The 20,774-nt window shown below is 39.8% G+C and overlaps 1 protein-coding gene across 1 annotated transcript in view; it reads right to left on the bottom strand.

Annotated features, from left to right (window-relative positions):
• LOC117965583 (deleted in malignant brain tumors 1 protein-like) overlaps positions 1–20,774 on the bottom strand; it is a 73,922-nt gene that overhangs the window by 16,674 nt on the left and 36,474 nt on the right. Inside the window, exons 12-21 of the mRNA XM_059006860.1 lie at positions 18,219–18,533; positions 16,156–16,470; positions 14,972–15,286; positions 7,293–7,607; positions 6,441–6,752; positions 5,473–5,601; positions 4,448–4,600; positions 3,976–4,122; positions 3,733–3,782; positions 607–711 (exon numbers count right to left, since the gene is read on the bottom strand). Coding sequence (XP_058862843.1) covers positions 607–711; positions 3,733–3,782; positions 3,976–4,122; positions 4,448–4,600; positions 5,473–5,601; positions 6,441–6,752; positions 7,293–7,607; positions 14,972–15,286; positions 16,156–16,470; positions 18,219–18,533 — 2,156 coding nt within the window. The remainder of the gene's footprint in view (positions 1–606; positions 712–3,732; positions 3,783–3,975; positions 4,123–4,447; positions 4,601–5,472; positions 5,602–6,440; positions 6,753–7,292; positions 7,608–14,971; positions 15,287–16,155; positions 16,471–18,218; positions 18,534–20,774) is intronic.

Here is a 20,774-nt window from a genome sequence, read left to right as displayed (position 1 = left end):
GTGGTGACAAGCACACACTTTTCTAACTATCACACACTTTTCTAACTAGCACACACTTTTCTAACTAATACAGCTTTCTTTGCCGAACCCAGTTTTCAGTTGCATTGAAATTAAATAATCAATTTAAAAATCAAAGAGTGACGTCATACACACGTTTTAATTGCGTAATTGTGGTGACGTCATACACACGTTTTAATCTCTTAATTGTATTAGGAATAGTATCACTGGTCTCCTCAGGGGTTAGACGATTTCACTCTCCAGGTGAAATTACCAGATTTCTTTAACCTAGCAGCACATATCATGTTTTAAAATAGAAACACATGTTTGCTGAAAGGTTTCCCATACAGGGTGACCTCGATATTGAAGGTGGTCATTGCAGTCAATTCAGGACTTAATTTTGAGGTGGCCTTTTTACTGGGGTGGGCTTATCCAGTAGATATATATTCCAATGTAGTTTCTAAAAGTAAAGATTTTAAATCAGTGTGTTACTGGATGGGAAGCCAGTGAGGATCTGAAAGGAATGGGGTGATGAGATGAAGCCTCTAGGGTTGCAGCCCCCAAGCAAACACTTCAGAGGAACATTAGGAGTACACAGTCAGTCCTGACCTGCAGCTGATATTCAGAACTGGACCAAGTGAACTTGGTGGAAGTTAGGTTTGTGATGAAACAAAACCAGGTGCTGGAACTATTGAGGTATTTCTCTACTCCTCCCTGTAAAAGAAAAAATGACACAAACTGATTAAAGGACTGCTAGCCCAACTGTATTACAATTGGTGGATTTAACATCTAATCTGATTCAACCAAAAGTTAAAGAAAAAAATGTCTGTTTTTTGTTTTCTGTCACTGATACCTGCATTTCATCAAAACCAGTGATATATCGACAGCTGCAAATGTTGTGCACACTCATTGCAGAATGGCTGGTTTCTACAGCTGCTCTCAGCATGCATTTTGTTATGATAGCGTGGTTCAGATTATTGACCAGTTTAGACTAGCAGGGTTTACGGTATGTTAAAGTCATGGGCTCTGAGTTTGACTAGGGATGGGGCGGTCAATTGTGTCAATTGTGTTCTGAGTTTGACTAGGGATGGGGGGGGGCTGTCTCGGACCCACAGGCAATCTCCTATGTGAATAATAATGAGAAAGGGAATGGGAAAGGCATTTTTTTCCACCTCCCTGCCACGAATCCTGACTTCGCTGTGTTCGTGAATACGCTGGGAGTGAACTCGAGTGAACCGTGGATCAAAGGAGCATGTGCGTGAGACACACGATACATAAGAAGTGGGACGCAGAAACAAGTGCTGCAGTATTTTTCTAATTAAAAATAATTCTCTAAATCTGACCTCCTTTTCTTTCCCTCCTCCTCCCCCTCCTCTGATATCTCTATCTCTGTTCCTCTGGAATCTACCACACTCTCTCCCTCTTCCTCTGCTAAGAACCTTGGAGTCACCCTGGACCCCTGCCTCTCTTATTCCCAGCACATCTCCACTCTGGCACGCACTTGCAGATTCTTCCTGAGCAACATCCGAAGAATCCGACCCTTCCTCACCAACTATGCTACCTAGCTTCTGGTCCAGGCCCTGGTACTCTCCTGCCTAGACTACTGCAACTCCCTCCTGGCTGGCCTCCCTGCGTCTGCCACCCGTCCGGTCCAGCTCATCCAGAACTCTGCTGCCCGCCTGGTGTTCTCTCTGCCTCGCTTCGCCCACGCTACTCCACTACTCCGCTCACTCCACTGGCTCCCGATCACCGCTCGCATCCAGTTCAAGACTCTTGTACTTGCCTACAGATGCCTTGACCAGACTGCACCCAGCTACCTCCAGACCCTCATCTCTCCCTACACCCCCATTCGACCTCTCCGCTCCGCCTGCACTAGAAGACTAGCTCTACCTCCGCTACGCTCCCCTGCCTCCAGAGCCCGCTCCTTCTCCACCCTTGCTCCACAGTGGTGGAATGACCTTCCTACAGATGTCAGGACTGCCCAGTCCCTGACCACATTCCGGCGCCTCCTTAAGACTCACCTCTTCAAAGAGCACCTGTAGAACTCCTCTGTTTGTATCCTGGGACACTATCACCCTTCATGTAAATGTGCTTTATTTTGCTCTTATCTGCCCCCTATTTTACTGCATTTAATCCTGTACTTCAGAATACTGTAATCTGCCAAGTGTTTAACCTGTAGTACTTTGTATTTAATCACATCCTGATGTAACTATCACTGTTATCTGCTGTATTATTGAATTGTGGTTTGTCACACTTGTACTTTGCTTGAAAAAAAGTTATTGTATTCTTGCTCTTATTGTATTACTTGTATTGTAACACTTGAAATGTATTTGCTTACGATTGTAAGTCGCCCTGGATAAGGGCGTCTGCTAAGAAATAAATAATAATAATAATAATTCTATAAATAACATGTATATATTAAATGCCAAATCATAGTTTTCAAGGAAAAAGGATTGGAGGGATAAGGGAGCAGAGGCTGGGAGAGGATGGTAACATTCAAGCGAAAACAAATAAAAAATCTGAGAATTCTGGGAGACATCTCATTAGCGGGTAGGCACTAGCCCCAGCAGCCAGCAGATGAGAGGTCTAAGAAAAGTCTTCTTTGTGGGTTTTGATCTGAAACTGGGGAAGGTAGCTGTAACTCTTAAGATCTGAGACTTGACTATTATCGTTTGGTTATATTCCAATCCACTGTTACTTTGTTTTGTTTATTTCATTTATAGAACTGTACAGTTTGAACTGCATCCAAATATGAAGTTACTGCAATTACTAATGTAATATGTTTTAGTATATTGTACTAGTGTACATGGCTGTGATCACAGTTTTGAATACTGTGTTCATTACCATAATTATTTTGGACAGCTTTGTTTTTGATTTGAGCAGCTTAGTAATAATTCAGATTTGTGTTGATACAACATCCCATCTCTGGCATTATTAAAAATAAAAAAAAGAAGAAAAAAAAGCTACCTGTGTTTTTACAAATGTGTCAATTTGAAAGGCAGCATTTAAGCTTTGCTAACATGAAAATAATTCTAGGTTGTGTAAAGTCGTTTAGAAATTCTGTATTTTGGGCATAGTCACTCATTATAGGCTACGGTTTGCATTCAAGTTTGTATTTTTTTCACAATGTTTCTTTGAAAAAACGTTAGCTGGCTCAGCTGCAAAGTGAGCTGAAATGTGTAAAATTAAGAAAATATATTTAACAAGTGTCCAGTTGGTTTATCACTTGGTTTGTCAAATTTGCTCTTTTACACTTACATTCTCTGTAGCTTTAACCCTCACCACACCACCAGGGTCCATAAACTATGTTACCTTACGCTTCAGCCCCCCCAAATGTAAAAGTAAAAGTTATTCTGCAATGGTAGTAAATTAAAGTCATTCTGCAATGATAGGAACATTTAGGGCTGCATTAGTTGGATATCTGAGCGTGGTTAATGGAACAAATGTCCCAAGCAGAATTTTGACTGTTCTTTGTGTGGGTGTAGGCTATGATTTATCATGAAAGGTCATAGTTTGTATTTGACAATGTGAATGGCTATATGTTACTAACATAATTTAACAATAGCCTGCTGAAAGATGTAACATCAGGATTTGCTGATTTTTTAGCTCCAGGTCTCATGGGTCCTGCAGTGAGATGAATGGAGTAAGACTACCCTACAGCACAGGAAGTGGTTAGGTACCAAGTAGTGGCAGTTAAATACAAATAGGAATTTAGCATCCCTTGTAGTCACCTACTTCATAATATATAATGCTGCAGGTTTGCACAGTTTGAATCTTGGTGAAGTCTGAAAATACAAGAGAGAGTGAGAAAAGATTACAGTTTAACAGCAAAGTTGACATCCCGGAACTAAAACAAAAATGATTTTATTGTCATAATTCAGTTAAAAGATCCATCACTCAGTTACTAAAGATACTGTTATTACTAAAGTTTTCCCCCATTGGATCAATTGATGGTTTAGTGCAATCTTTGCAGTTTACCTTCACATTGTATTTCATTGGGTAGCCATTTCAATCCAGTAGTAGGAAAATATCCTGTTTTACAGGAGCAGCTGTAGCTGCCGACAGTGTTGGCACATTGTGTATTCGGACCACAGATCAGGGGGGTTTCAGTGCACTCATCGATATCTGCATGCAAACAAATTACAAACATGAATTAGCATCCACTTAGACATCACTTTTGCCACAAACGTGTGATCAAGAACGAAGCATCCGTTGTCACAGCGTGGTGCATTCACTCCTTGCGCCATGTCATATAATAGACAGATACATTGACTAATGTGTAAAGTTAAGACCACAAGCTTTGTTTTGGTTCACAAAAACACCAGTTTTTTTGTTTCATTGAGTCCCCTTATTATCCACTACAATGACTGTGGATGAATATCCAGTGCTGTGGTAGAGGTTGGTACAGTACTGTGAGTACAGAGCGTTGTACGGACTCCTCTGAACAGACCTTTACAGGTGTTTTCACTGGCTGTCATGAAGTGCTCCTGTCCTGAACTGGCCCTGAAGCCCTTGTTGCAGGTGCAGCTGTAGTTTCCAATTGTGTTCTCACACCAAGCATTCGGGCCACAGTGGGTGCCATTCTTTATACACTCATTGATATCTGGAGAACAATGGAAAAATACATTTTAATAATGACATACATTGATCTGATAGGACATACAGTATAGACACATTGGATGTTTAAGACAAACCAGTGGTTGTTTTGCACAGATAGTCTAAGATGGAAGTTTTTATTATTCCATAAGAAACCTATGCTGGCATAATTGCTTTTACGTAGTTAAAATGTTATCCATACCTAAAAAAACACTCAACAGTGCTGAATTTGGAAATATTGAAACTCAACCAATTAAATTACAATGTTTTGACTATAAGTCTTTCAGTGTCTGCAATGTCTTCAAGACGTTGGTCATTAAATTTACTATTTCTGTAGTTAAAATGTTAACAGCAAAAATAAATAAATAAATAATTTACTGAACGTTAATATTTTTATGACCTTTACAGCCAACATTCCTATGAAGACATTTCTCAAAGCAAAATTGCCTCTCAACCACAGTAAATCTACCCTCACAATATAATTAATCAATATTAATGAGTTTAGAAATGGGACATAGCTTCAAATTAAACATATACATGCTTTAGGTTATGTTGGTGTCAATGAAATAGAATGAAAACATCACAAAACAAAGCATTGCCTTGTTTGCCCTTGTCTACACAATACTTGAGTACCAGGCAATAACAATCTGGCAGTGTGATTTAATATAGAACCACTCATATTTTATCTTCAATTCTTGATATAAAGTATCCTTTTGATTTCACTTACTGATTTTCACTTTGCTTGTTTCCATAGAAATTCATCATCTCTACAGAATTGTAAGATTGTTGTCCTAAGCAGGATTTAAACTGGAATTAAATGGGACATACTCTGTACTACATATACATGTCATTAAATAGATTTTACTGCAAAGCTTCTACCTTCACACTGTCCTGTTGAGTTCCCAACATTAGTATATCCTGGGTGACAGTCACACCAGTAGCCATTAGTTGTGTTGACACAATTTCCATTGGAGCCACAAACCGGAGGACTAACAAAACACTTTGCATCTGAAAAAAAATGTAACGGGTATTAATAGCAATTACTATACCTTTAGTAATGTATAGAATAAAGTTAACACACACAAGTACTTGGTACACCTGAACCGACTGATGATATAGCTAGTAACCTATTCCATCACATTAAGCATACAAAATTACAAAGCTTTACAAATCATTAAATTAATGCAATTCAGTAAAACTTTAACACCTACAGTTAAGGTAATGAAATACTGTAATTAAACGTACCATATACCAAAGCAATTCAGTACAACTTTGACACATTACAGAACTTTAGGAATCATTCCACTTCAGTGAAATGTTTCTATACTTTGATACTTGCTGTTAAAGCATTGTAATAACATGCAATTGAAATGAATAAAATAAAAGTTCTTAGCTGCTCAATAACAGACAGGATCTCCAGCACTTACTGACGAAATAGAAGAAAAAAGAATGAGGTGACTGTTTTAATTTGCTTAACTGCAACAATTTAAAAGCACACAATGCTCCATCTAAGGTTTTGGTGGTCTGAATAATTCTGTCCTTTTTTGGCAGCTAAATCCCCTTATTTAGTCGTTGAGACAGGAAGTGATATACGTGACCTGAGACAATTAAGCTTTTTAACGAGAAATGCGTTCATAATGACCTCCTCGACTCAATTTCAAAGCATTAACAGATTGATTTAATTACACACTTAGTTTGAAAATCACTTGCTACTAAAGCTCTCGTTACTATACCATGAGTTAAATACAATAAAAATGTTTTTTGAATATCCTGCCCACAGCGACATCAATAAATCGAAATAAAATCTAAGGAATGTTGAGGATGAAGATGGAATGTGTGGCTCCTACCTGAACAGATCACTCCAGCATCCTCAAAGTGATGACAGTTGAGCCAATCCCACGACAATGAACAGTCCCACAGGGCAGACTCAGAGCCATGACAGAAAGCATAACTCAGCCAGATGGGTCCAGAACCTTGTCCAAAGTGAGCATTGCGGGGTGCAGACTCAGCAGATCCACAGCCCAGCTGTTTACACACAACTCCAGCAACTGAGAGATCCCAGTAATTACCACAAACTGTTCCCCATATTCCAGCATGGTAAATCTCCACTCTGCCAGCACAGCGATGGCCTCCACCAGCCAGCCTCAACCTGTCCTCACCTTCAAAATAAGAGGGATTGGGAATATTACACCGCATTTGAAACAAGGTGTGCAGCTTAAATTGTTTTGCAGCCCATGGTTTTAAGAATTAGCAGGACAATATGCAAACTGAGAATCTACAAACTGGCAATATATCGCACCACAATAGTTTTTTAGAATTCACACTTATATGAATTCTGCTAAGCATAAACATATGAGGGTGCAGCTAAGTAAATAGTTGTACCATAGGAACTTCAGAGACACTTCCTAAGTTTAGATACTGTTGCGAGAGATCAATATATGAGGACACAGAAGACTAACACATGAATGTAAGATGGCTGTTGTACAAGTTCTAAATCAGACAAGTTCTAATACACACTTTTAATTGACATAAATGAATGTCTATAATTTATTAAGAACCCATAACTCAACTAACACAACTAAACCCAAAGGAAGCCAAACACAGAGACAACATCATTAAAACTTTACATCACCCAAATGTTACAAATTGTGAAACTATACACAGCATAAACGAATGGGACAGGAATGTGCGTCCGCTACCTGAACAGATCACTCCAGCCTCTTCATAGTGACCACAGTCACGCACACCCCATCCACTTGATGAGCAGTTCCACAGTGCAGACTCAGAGCCATTGCAGGATACATCATTCACCAAAATGGGTAAGGAACTTTGTCCAAAGTTAGCACTACGTGGTGCAGACTTAGCAGATCCACAGCCCAGCTGTCTACACACAACTTTAGCATCTGAGAGATCCCAGTGATGGTCACAAACTGCCCCCCACTGTCCCTGATGAAGAACCTCCACTCTCCCTTCACAGAGATTGGCTCCACCCACCAGCCTCAATATGTCATCATCTTCAAAAGAGGGAACAGAGTAACATTAAATAAGCAAGTCATAAGGGAATATGATCTAATACATACACTGGGATCAGGGCTGGGACCCTTGTGGTTTCTTATCTAGAATAATGACCTTATATTATTATTATTTATTTCTTAGCAGATTACAAGATATTACAAGATATCATATTATTTTTACATACAATTACCCATTTATATATCAAATTTGTAAGATTTGCATACGACAGAAAGCTGGGGGGGTCTGACACATTTTCAGGCACTCCCTATACCACCAGCATTTGATACTCTCAATAACTTAACTGAATATTGTTAATACCAAGTGTCATGACATTTTGATAAGCGTTTTTCCACATGTACAAAATGGAAGTGTGATGGACGGATGGACAGAGAGACAGACACCCCCTATCCCCAGAATTTATATATATTATATATAGGGGTCTACTTAAATCGCGGTAAATTTATGTATTTTTCACGGGTATGTTGCAGAATAAAATTAGGATTTCGCTGACATTTCACAGACCTGTTTAAACATTAAATAAACCTAAGTAGACAGTATTTCAGAACACTATAAAGCCTAAAAATAGTGGTACTTGCTTCCTTACTAAAACAGAGTGCTGTCATTTGTTAAAGGCGAGTATGCAGCATCCCCCAGCAGTTGACTTACCCATACATTGAGACTGCATGTCTGCATCCACTGAATTGATTGGAAGTGTAAGGCAAAGCTTTGCAAGTTATACAGATGTGGAAATTGATTAGAAACAAGCCCCAAAACTCAGTTACACAAGGGCATCTGGCATACTTTAATAAAGGCAATGTATGCAGCATGTTAGTTGTCATGTTATTTGTCCCATCCAATAATCTATTTTATCAATACCGAGTCAAAACAAAGAAAACGTGGCTATTCGGGTCAAAAATTCCAACTGCGAAAAAGTAAGCAGCAGGTTGACGCGAGGTGGCTGTGGTGGATCGTTTTAGTACTGATTTAACTTGCAGACAGGAATACTTTTGACTTTCCAGTTTGGTTTCTGAAAGCTGTTTATTTTACGTTCTGTTCAGCAGCCTTTGTAGTAGCCATTTGTTTAATGTGTGATTCTGAAACTAAATAGCGATCAATCGTATTTTCTCCAAAGACGCATTAAGATATGCAAAACAAGTACCTCAGTCTGCATGTACAGTTTCTTTGGGAAATATCTTGAAACAATCATCAGCCGAAATATACTTTGCTTTTTTTGTAGTCCATTTCTACTATTTTACCTCCAAAGCAGAAAACGAGATTTTAGCAACCTAAATCAAAACAATGCAGCACTGACTTTGTCCCACCCCCTACTGCACGGTACAGATCACAGAAAAGCAGTAAAGACGCACTGATAGGCTGGTTAAAACTTTGTCATTTGAATAGTAAACAAGAACGTTAACTGCTTTGTGTAAATATTATTTGTGGACGTTTTTTGTTTGTTTGTTCTTTGCTTAAGTGCAATGCACACAGGACTGTGAAGGAATAAAAAAAGGAGGTATGACACAGGCCCGGTTTTTGGGATGGAACCGCATAACAGTCTCGCGTTTTGATTGGTCCATGTCTGTCTCATGAATATGTCGTCACACGAGTGGAAAAGCTTGCAGGCATTTTTAACATTGTGATCAGAGAGAGAGAGAGCAAGAGATCTGCTTTTCACAACCTTTCAATTAAAATATAATGTGGTATTTTGCTGTACTAATGTAACAAACTATGGGTGATTACTTTATATGAATTATCATGTTATGCACAGATGTAAGAATTGGCTTTCTGTGGTGGTGTACTTTTTTCTTTCAAGTAGCATATATCTATAATTGTTTTTGCGATATATTTTAATATAAAATGTATACACTATTGCAGTTTTGTTAGAGGATACATTAGTTTATCTCTAATGTAATCACAGTTTTACATATAGACTGCCCCTGTTTTCATTTACGTCGCAAATTCTGGGCCGCTTTGCTTTTCAGATAATGTCCCAAATTCTGGGCCGATTTAGTTTGCAGATAACATCCCAAATTCTGGGCCGCCTTGATTTTTAGATAACGTCCCAAATTCTGGGCCGCTTTGCATTTTCAAATTCAGCCCAGTTTTGGGGACTCAGCTGACAGCCGAGTTTCTAAGTCATTCATGCAGTTTACCATAAACTGGATCGTGAATTCATTTGAGAGTAACCCTTAGTACATGAATCAAAGTTAATGTATTTTTTACTCTCCCCAGAAATCTTTTTTTTTTTTTTTTTTTTTTATAAAAAAACTGAAATAAAATGTAAATGTTAAAAAAAACGTATTTCTTATTACGTGAAGAAACTACATTGCACTGAAATAGATACATGAAAATTAATTAAAGCAGTCGTTTTCCTTTATTAAAGGATAATATTAAAACACATTTTTGGGAAGGAACATGGTATTCCGAAAAAAGGACATCTCATTTTCTTATGTAACGTCCATCAATATATTGTAGTGTTTCAGGTTCTTTTTGGACAGAAATGAGACTGCAACTGAGTAGATGAAGGCCGTTTATTTTGACAATAATTAAATAATCACAAAATAAAATCATAAAGTGAGGGAAAGGAGACTGGGAGTCGAAAGTGAAAATAAATGATTGCAGTAATTTTTCTTTTACCCTACCCTTCCCAGTCTTTTGCGCAAAACCTGAACTCCAAATCCCCTCCACACACGTGTACCACCATGCAACCCTCGCATGCACACACCACCATGCAACCCCTGCACGCATACACCCACCATGCAACCCCTGCACGCACACACCACCATGCAACCCCTGCACGCATACACCCATCATGCAACCCCTGCACGCACACACCCACCATGGAACCCCTGCACGCACACACCACCATGCAACCCCTGCACGCACACACCACCATGCAACCCCTACACGCACACACCACCATGCAACATCTACATGCACACACCAACATGCAATCCCTGCACGCAGACACCACCATGCAACCCCTGCACGCACACACCACCATGCAACCCCTACAGCACACACCACCATGCAACCCTCGCATGCACACACCACCATGCAACCCCTGCACGCATACACCCACCATGCAACCCCTGCACGCACACACCATCATGCAACCCCTGCACGCACACACCACCATGCAACCCCTACACGCACACACCACCATGCAACATCTACATGCACACACCACCATGCAATCCCTGCACGCAGACACCACCATGCAACCCCTGCATGCACACACCACCATGCAACCCCTACAGCACACACCACCATGCAACCCCTACATGCACACACCACCATGCAATCCTTGCACGCAGACACCACCATGCAACCCCTGCACGCACACACCACCATGCAACCCCTGCACGCATACACCCACCGTAGCAATTCTTTGCAAAATATATTTTCGGGTATTCAGCTCCATTCATGTCTATGGCAGTGTTATAAAACACATTTTCAGTCATATCTCTCGAACCAGAGCACCTACAACCACCGTTCGAAGGGTTCTAGACCAGCCTGAATGTAACATGCCCAGTTACGTAGCAATTCTTTGCAAAAAATATTTTCAGGGTGTTCAGCCTCACTCATGTCTATGGCAGGGTTGAAAAACACATTTCAAGCATATCTCTCGAACCCGAGCACGTAGAACCACCCTATTCAAAGTGATATAGACTCAGGGGAGCACCCCAAACCAACCCCTAAAACGGTGTGGTGGTTCACCCAAAAACTCATGTCATGACGAAAAAATTCACTTTGCTACCCCATGGGGCCCCACCACAAAAAAAAAAATCAAGTTCCTAACCCCCACAGAACCCGAGATACGCCCTGTCAAAAATGTCCAAAAACTACCCTTTTCGGGGTCATATCTCCATGACCCCGGGGCCTAGAAACCGGGTTGAACTTCCTAGGGTCATGTCTGGGGGCCCTCTTTCACAGGGAGCCACCCGTTTTCAAATGCTACATTTTCAACAAATTTACACATTTTCAGCATGATGGCATGTCAAGGTTGCATTTCCAATAGCTTTTGAGCTCCAGGTTGGCAAAAAAGTCTAAACTGGTGTCCTTTCTAGCTGGGGACACGTCGCTTGGAGGGATCGACAGGGGCCCCGAGGTGGACCTCCGTACCAATTTTCAAGTCTCGGGGACCCCCGGAACCCAAGATACAGCACCCTGAAAATGTCTGTGGGAAATCCCATTATAAAACCCCTTTGGAGCAACGCCCACCATCTGGCGGTGGGGTGGCGTATGAACCCGTGGCCGATGTCTTTCTTTAGCTAAGACTCTTGTGCACACAAAGAGTGCCCTTCTGAGTTCGTTGGCACAGGGGTTGTGGAGATACGGGTATGATAAAGGACCACCCCCTTCCCTATGGCAAATCCCATTATAAAAACACCATTGGGATAAGGCTCGGCCAATGGCGGTCGTGGGTCATACGAACTCGAAAGAACCCATTTTCTTTAGCTAAGACTGTTGTGCATCTAAAGAGAGTACTAACGAGTTTGTTGGCCCAGGATTTGTGGATTCATGGGGTACGACAGGAGGACTCATGGGGTACGACAGGAGGACCACCCCCCCCCCCGACCGCGATTTCCTATAGCAAAATACATACAAAAAATGTCCATTATATATAAGACCTGAAATGTGCACATTTTGTAGTGTATTTATGCAACAGAAGCACCAATTTAAGTCCATTCCAAGTGTTTTGTGATCACAGTATCAGCTTGAGTGTATCGGAGCATAGTTTTGCACCAAAAGCGAGCAGAGGCGAAAAAAAGCACTATATACCCTATTCTTTAAGATATCACTTTGCAGTGCAAATTTGAGGAACACAACCACTTAGCAACTTGCAAATTGGTAGTGCAATTTAAAGGCCTGTAGTGTCAGACTGGTAGTCCCTAACTGATTCAAGTGTTTTCAGAATGATTCCTGCAAAGACTGATTTATAAGAAAAAAGAGAGATTGACAAACAGCATTTTGCTTTATATGCAGAAACGGGCAACTACAAGAGGGTGTCAAACAAGCTGTGAATGTCCTAGGAGGCTACAGAGTACCTCTGGGTATGAATCCAGATGCTCGCAGTACCTGTTCCTAGATGTCCGAAACCACTGTATCGCTGTATAACTGTATACCCTATAAATATCACTTTTTATTGTGTATTTGAGGAACACAACCAATTACAAACTTCATGTGAATTGCTGTGCTATCAGAATATCAGTGTATAACTTTGCTGGGTATTGCAGTGTATGCTGGGTATCAAAAGGCCTTCACTTTTACAAAAGGCTGTCAAAATTTAAAAAAGGCCTCAAAGTTACAAAAAAATAGGTGTGCTCCTAACCCAATACTTGTCTTTTTAATTCTGTGCATCCAAATACTTGTAGTTAAAAGTTTTAAGAATTAAGCCTACTGTTTGTTGTTCTGTCCTAAACCAGCAATTTCTCACCCAAATTTATTAAATAAACAGGGGGTGGGGGGTGGGGTTCATCAGATTATTCTTTAATATTAAAAGGATATATTTTCTAACACTTTAGTATTATTTGTTTATTTAGCCGACACCTTTATCCAAGGCGAATTACAGAGACTAGGGTGTGTGAACTATGCAACAGCTGCAGAGTCACTTACAATTAAATCTCACCCGAAAGACGGAGCACAAGGAGGTTAAGTGACTTGCTCAGGGTCACACGATGAGTCAGTGGCTGAGGTGGGATTTGAACCGCGGACTTCCTGGTTACAAGCCCTTTTCTTTAACCACTGGACCACACAGCCTCCTAAATTCTCCATTTTATTGTAACTGAGGTACCGTTCAGTTGAGTGAAAATTGTAAAGGGGTACTCGAGCTGAAACCTCCAGATAGAAGGGGTACAGTTTCAAAAAAAGGTTGAAAACCCCTGACCTACAGTATAAACTATCAGGAATAGATAAGGGAAATGCTGACTAATACAATACAATAGGATTTATTTGAAGTTGTTGAAGGACACTGGTCTCTTAAACCCAGAAGTTCTGATAAACCCCTACGCCTCACTATATATTGATGGACATTACATGAGCAAATGAGATGTCCTTTTTTTTTTTTTTTGGTATACCATGTTCCTAAATGTTTTCTGGGAGAGTAAAAAATACATTAACTTTGATTCATGTACTAAGGGTTACTCTTAAATGAATTAACGGTCCAGTTTATGGTAAACTGTGCATGCATGACTTAGAAACTCGGCTGTCAGCTAAGCAGAATATCTCAAAAACTGGCTTGAATTCGAAAATGCAGAATTCGGGACGTTATCTAAAAACCAGAGCAGCCCAGAAATTGGGATGTTATCAGAGCGGCCCAGAATTTGGGATGTTATCTAAAAACCAAAGCGGCCCAGAATTTGGGACGTTGTCTGCAAACCAAATCGGCCCAGAATTTGGGATGTTATCTGCAAACCAAATCGGCCCAGAATTTGGGACATTATCTAAAAAAAACAAAGCGGCCCAGAATTTGGGACGTGAATGAAAACATGGGCAGTCTATATGTACAACTGTGATTACATTAGAGATAAACTAATACATCCTCTAACAAAACTGTAATAGTGTGGAAGACATATATTTGATATTAAAATATATTGCGTAAACGATTATAGATATATGCTAAAAAGTACGCCATTACAGAAAACCAATTCTTCCATTCATGCATAACATAATAATTCATATAAAGTAATTACCCATAGTTTGTTATATCAGTACAGCGTAATACCACATTATATTTTAATGGTAAGGTTGTGGAAAGCAGATCACTCTCTCGCTCTGATCACAATGTTAAAAATGCCTGCAAGCTTTTCCACTCGTGTGACGACATATTCATGTGACAGACATGGACCAATCAATACGCGAGACTGTTATGCGGTTCCATCCCAAAAACCGGGCCTGTGTCATACCTCAAAAAAAGCCTATCTGAAGAAGGAAGATACGTAGTTTGCATCACTTGCGGTAATTTGCTTACCTAACAGAGGTCCTAATGTAAATACTGCTTATTCATTTTTCATTAAACTATTCTACTTTTTACATTTCCCAGTTACTTAACAGATTTACTGATCTTTTCCACCATTTGTTTGCAAATTGAACCTGCTAGAATTGGCTGTGCAATTTGAAAATCAAAGATTGTGCAGATCTCTTTTTTTTTCTAAAGCAAATCAGACAGAAATAAAATATTTGAAAAGTTGTTCACGTCTGAATTAAACTCAGACAACTGAATCCCACAAAATAGTATGTTTTTTTTGGAGCAACTGATTATCTCCTATCATTTTACAAACTGAGAATATTGTTGAAATAGCTTAAAAAATACTTTTTGTTTTTTAATGGCATAAATACAGTACGGTGTTGTGTCTTCTACCTGAACAGATCACTCCAGCGTCATCGTAGTGTCTCAAGTAGTACTCATTCCATCCACTTGATGAGCAGTTCCACAGGGCAGACTCAGAACCACTGCAGTTAACATTATCCAACCAGGTGCGCCCAGAACCTAGTCCAAAGTGAGATCCACGCAGTGCTGACTGCGCAGATCCACAGCCCAGCTGTCGACACACAACTCCAGCATCTGCTAGATCCCAGTTATGATCACGTACTGTCCCCCACTGTCCCTGATGAAGGACCTCCACTCTCCCCTGACAGGGATCGGTTCCACCTCCCAGCCTCAATCCGTTGTCAGCTTCAAAAGAGGAAAGAGAGATTAAAGAGGCATGTTATATGGGCACACTGTGTATTATTATCATCAAATCGATTGTTCTCAAACAAATACACAGGGATCAATGAATTTTGCGCTACACTGAACTTTACAATTGTGATTTTCTATTGTATCATCTACTATTCAATGCATTTTTTTCTTAGAGAACGTCAAACGTTATCTAATAAAATCAACTACAAATTTGCAGTACACTTCATTATTATACTAGCTATGACCACACAAGGACAATTAGACCTCAATAAAGAACTACTGTAAACTTTATTTTAATGTAAAGTAGGATACTGTACCAAAAGACAACACTACTTGCCAAAAAAAATAATAATAATAAAAATTATGGATAACAAATATCGAAATGGATTGACAAGCATGGAAATAGTGTATTATAAGACAAATGGGGTTATTTACTTAAATTTAGGGAGTTGCAGGAAAAAAAACCTGGGTATATAGCCAAAAGAAGTCATGATGAAGTTAATGCACTGTTGGGCGACTGCACTTCGAGTATCGTGTCCAATTCTGCTCACCACAGCACCAATATGATATTATGGTCCTGGATAGAGTCCAAAGAAGAGCAACCAGACTAATCTGATCTTAAAGGAATGATTTAGGAAGATAAGTTGAAGGAACGGAATCTATTTAGCCTAGAACAAAGAATTAGGGGGTATATGGTATATGGAAAGTGCTGAGGGTATGGAATGGGATACCTAGCCATGCTGTTGATGCTGAATTGCTTACAATTAAAATTTAAGAAATGTTTCAAATTGTAAAAATATGATTTTTTATTTTAAATAAATAAAATACAACACCTGGATGGGGATGGACTGTTTGTCTCCTACCTGAACAGATCACTCCAGCATCCTCACTGTGGCTACAGTTGTGCCGACCCCATCCCCTTGATGTGCAATTCCACAGGGCAGCCTCAGAGCCAGTGCAGGAAACCTCATCCAGCCAGATGGGTCCAGAACCTTGACCAAAGTGAGAACTGCCTGGTGCTGACTGAGCATCGAGACAGTCCAGCTGTTTACACACAACATCAGCATCTTGTATATCCCAGTGATGATCACACACTGTCCCCCACCGTCCCTGATGAAAAATCTCTACCCTCCCTTCACAGGGATTGGCTCCACCTGCCAGCCTCAGTGCGTCATCGCCTTCAAAAGAAGAAAGTAAAGAAGCACATTATTAAGGCACATTATCTAATACTAATATATGCCATACTAATGAACAGACAGTCAGAGTCACCTGAAGAAATGTGCCCCCCTAAATGTATGTTAGGAAGAGATGTAGCTCCAAATGACTACAGATGCTCTTCACTTATAATAGATCCTATTGGAACGTTGACATTTTCAATCTTGTCTGGAGCACCATATTTGTCCCATAGTTGGGGAGGTAAAATTGACCCCTACGGGCTAGGGATCCCGTAGGCTCTAACACTTGTTGCTTAAAGGGTTACACAGATAAATCTCTGTGACGGAGAGAAAAGGTGTCGTCCAGTTTCTCAATCTAGAGGCCGCTCCTCATTGATAGAGAACATGATTTCCACTATAAGAGGGATAGCTGTGGCCATCTGGGTGAAGGGCAGACCAGTACATGCTGAAGCTGCCTCTAGGGAGGCCAGCTTTAAAAGTGGCTGATTTGAAATAAATTGGTTTATACTGCCGGCTTCCCTAATTGGACGCTAAATTGGAGGCAGGCTTGTGTGTTTATAAGGAAAGTTGCTGGTATTTGTTCTCCAGTTGATGAGTGGCAAGCACACACAAAATTGACTCCTGGGAGTCTTTTGTGAAAGAACAGTGTGTGTTTGAGGTTCAGTAAAACCTTTTTTTGTGTTTCCAGAAAATAAAATATTTAAAAAATACTTCTCTTCAAAACAACGTTTATTCAATGCAGGACAATATATAAACCCACTTTGTGTTGTTCTTTTGTTTTACATGATACGTTAAAGGGTACATCAGCACTACATGAAACATAAAACAAACTATCCCAAATTGCTGTTCCGAATGTATTTGGTCATTCCGTATGCGCCCAAACATCTGCATAATGCCACACTGCCAATGTCCAAAATCACTGTTCTCGAGCATTTCCTTTTTAGTTCAGATCATCCTCAAAGACCTCATTCCGAAAGAAAATACATCGTTTTCGAATCTCATTTGCTAGTTTATTTGCTACGTGTCAATTCTGAAAACATTCCGAAACAGCTGGAGCTACATCGAAGACTTTGGGGGTGTATATTGAAATAACACACTACTGCTATAATTGTGGACAGGTCCCTTCATTAGTTAGAAATGAGAACAACTCCATCTTGGGTTTTCTTTTCCTGGCAACCACTTACACAGCACAGATGGTTTTTTTTGTTTGTTTTGTTTTGCTTTATTGAATGCAACATTAAATCATAATAATACATCAAAATACAACAGTGAAGGAAACATGTACAATGTGAAAGATGTCTACTACCCAAAACGAAAGCAGGTATAAGTTCCTTCCTTATGGAAAATTAGACAGACCATGTTTGTCACATAGACTAGTGTGTTTCCACACGGAGGAAATATAGCTTATAAAACGCTTCATTGGTCATGCGCCGGTACATGCGAGGGTACATGCAGAAGTCATGTTTTTTGGCTCTGTTCTCGAGAACAGTGATTTTGGACATTGGCAGTGTGGCATTATGCAGATGTTTGGGCGCATACAGATTATTATACAATGACCAAATACATTCGGAACAGCAAGGTGGGATAGTTTATGTTTTGTCTTTCATGTAGTACTGATGTACCCTTTAACCATATTCATGTGTGTGGAGTGCATTTGCACCCCTTTCCACCTTCAGTGTGAGCTAAATTATTGACAGAGGGTTAATAGAATAAAACAATACTTTCATGTTGATGGAATTGGTGTTTCATACCTGAACAGATCACGCCAACATCCCAATAGTGACTGTAGTAGTACACACCCCATCCCATTGATGTGCAGTTCCACAGGGCTGACTCAGTGCCGGTGCAGGAAACATCAAACAGCCAGACAGGTCCAGAACCTTGTCCAAAGTGAGAACTGCGCACTACTGAATGTGCTGACCCACAGCCCAGCTGTCTACACACAACTTCAGCATCTGCTAGATCCAATTCCCAATCACACACTGTCCCCCACTCTCCAGCGTGATAAACCTCCACTCTCCCTTCACAGCGATGGCCTCCACCAGCCAGCCTCAGTGCGTCACCGTCTTCAAAAGAGAAATGGGAGTTAGATAAGAAGAACATTTCATGGGGAAACTTTCCAATATTAAGGTACTCAAATATATGTTAATGAACATTCTAGGGAGATGAATTAGTTTTGTGGTAAAAAGAGTCAGGGACACATTTTCTAAATATTGTATTTGTTCTATTTTCTGTATTCTCTATGTTGTAAAATGTGTAACTAAACAGCCTGCAGTACCAGCGAAATGACCACTAGAGGCCACTAGTCTACAAAAATCTAGACCAGTGGTTCTCAAACTTTTTGGGCCTCGCCCCCCCTCCTTTTGTAGGTGGTACTTGAAGATACTTGTGGTACTTGTGATACTTGAAATCATTTCAGACTGGTTAATAGACTAACAAGCACTGTTAAAATCAGCTCAGTTGTATACGGTGCAGAAATAATTTATTTGAACGTTTTGTTTTGTTTATGGACTTTGTGATACCTGGAGGAAGGAGAAATAGAGGAGAACCGGCAAAAGAAAAAGATCAGTGTAAATAAATCATTAAAGATTTCTACAGGTAAACAGCTTAGCTGTCCTGGTTAGAAATGGTAACTATAAATAAGAGGTTTAGTTAGATTCTCCAAGGGGAGATAGGATTTTCTTTGTTTTGAATTTGAAAACTGTAAATAAACTTCTTTGGTGGGATCTACCTGCCTCTAGCAGGTCTTGCAGAAACTGTGAAATAGTTGCTATAGGGAAATAGATGGGATCATGACCTTATAGGCGTTTAACGCCCTTGTGGAGGAGGCCCTAGCATTCTGCAGTGTACTGACGGCTGCGTCTGAGAGCCCTAGGGCAGACAGATGGTCCAGTTCAGAGGCCAGACCCATAGTTATTATTATTATTATTATTATTATTATTATTATTATTATTATTATTATTATTATTATTATTATTTATTTCTTAGCAGACGCCCTTATCTAGGGCGACTTACAATCGTAAGCAAATACATTTCAAGTGTTACAATACAAGTAATACAATAAGAGCAAGAAATACAATAACTTTTGTTCAAGTGTGACAGACCACAATTCAATAATACAGCAGATAATAGTGATAGTTACATCAGGATATGATTAAATAGTGATAGTTACATAAGGATATGATTAAATACAAAATACTACAGGTTAAACACTTGGCAGATTACAGTATTCTGAAGTACAGGATTAAATGCAGTAAGATAGGGGGCAGATAAGAGCAAAATAAAGCACATTTAAATGAAGGGTGATAGTGTCCCAGGATACAAACAGAGGAGTTCTACAGGTGCTGTTTGAAGAGGTGAGTCTTAAGGAGGCGCCGGGATGTGGTCAGGGACTGGGCAGTCCTGACATCTGTAGGAAGGTCATTCCACCACTGCTCTTAATTGAGTATCAGAATACCTGGCCAGGTTAAAGTATTTCGCTATTCAATTGCTAAGTAAGCAATTTTGTCCAAGTTGATAATGTGGGGCTTTTTAGATTCATAAGGCAAAATTAGGTGAAGCTGTATCCATTTAGTGTCAATATGTCATTGTATTTTAGGGCTGGGACGATGGATTGATGGATTGATGCATCGAATCTGTCCAATAACCAACTACCCATCGATGGATCAAAACAAAATGAATATGGTGAAACCACATGTCGCTTCATTAATCCACTTTATTAGGACGAAATTAAATGATATTATTATTATTATTATTATTATTATTATTATTATTATAATAAACTTTAGCGCCCTTAAAAGCATTCATCTCAGAGCGCTTAAAACCTTACTCTAGTTTCCCGCCTTTGCTTTCTATTTCTTTCAAAACCCCGCCCCCCACACAAATCTACGCACATTTTCTAGAATCAACCTGGGAACTCAAAAGTGTGAACAGAACAAACCCAGTGCAATACCAGTGTAGCTGCTACAGGATTAAAGCTTTCTCTGTTAAATTACTAACAATGCTGTCCTACGTTTAGAAGTTTTTTTTCTAAAGAAAAAAATGGAAAGGTAAAATGCGGCATTTGTGAAACTTTCCTGAGCTTCTCCAGCAATACCACAAACCTGCAGGACCATTTACTGAGGCTCCATCCAACAAAATATGACAATGTGAGTATTAAAAAACAAAAGGAACTACTACAGTGGCATTGTATTGTGGAATGAAAATTGAGCCAGAAATTGTCAGAGCAAAATAAAATAAAGACCTGATAGTGGATGTTGATACATCGTGGAGGGAGCTGCATTTAAAAATCGGATAGCGAATCTTGC

The sequence above is a fragment of the Acipenser ruthenus genome, chromosome 34 (genome assembly GCF_902713425.1).
Source record: "Acipenser ruthenus chromosome 34, fAciRut3.2 maternal haplotype, whole genome shotgun sequence".
In the NCBI taxonomy this organism is placed as follows: domain Eukaryota; kingdom Metazoa; phylum Chordata; class Actinopteri; order Acipenseriformes; family Acipenseridae; genus Acipenser; species Acipenser ruthenus.
The sequence above is the reverse complement of the archived record's forward strand: the minus strand, read 5'-3'. Positions and strand labels throughout refer to the sequence as shown.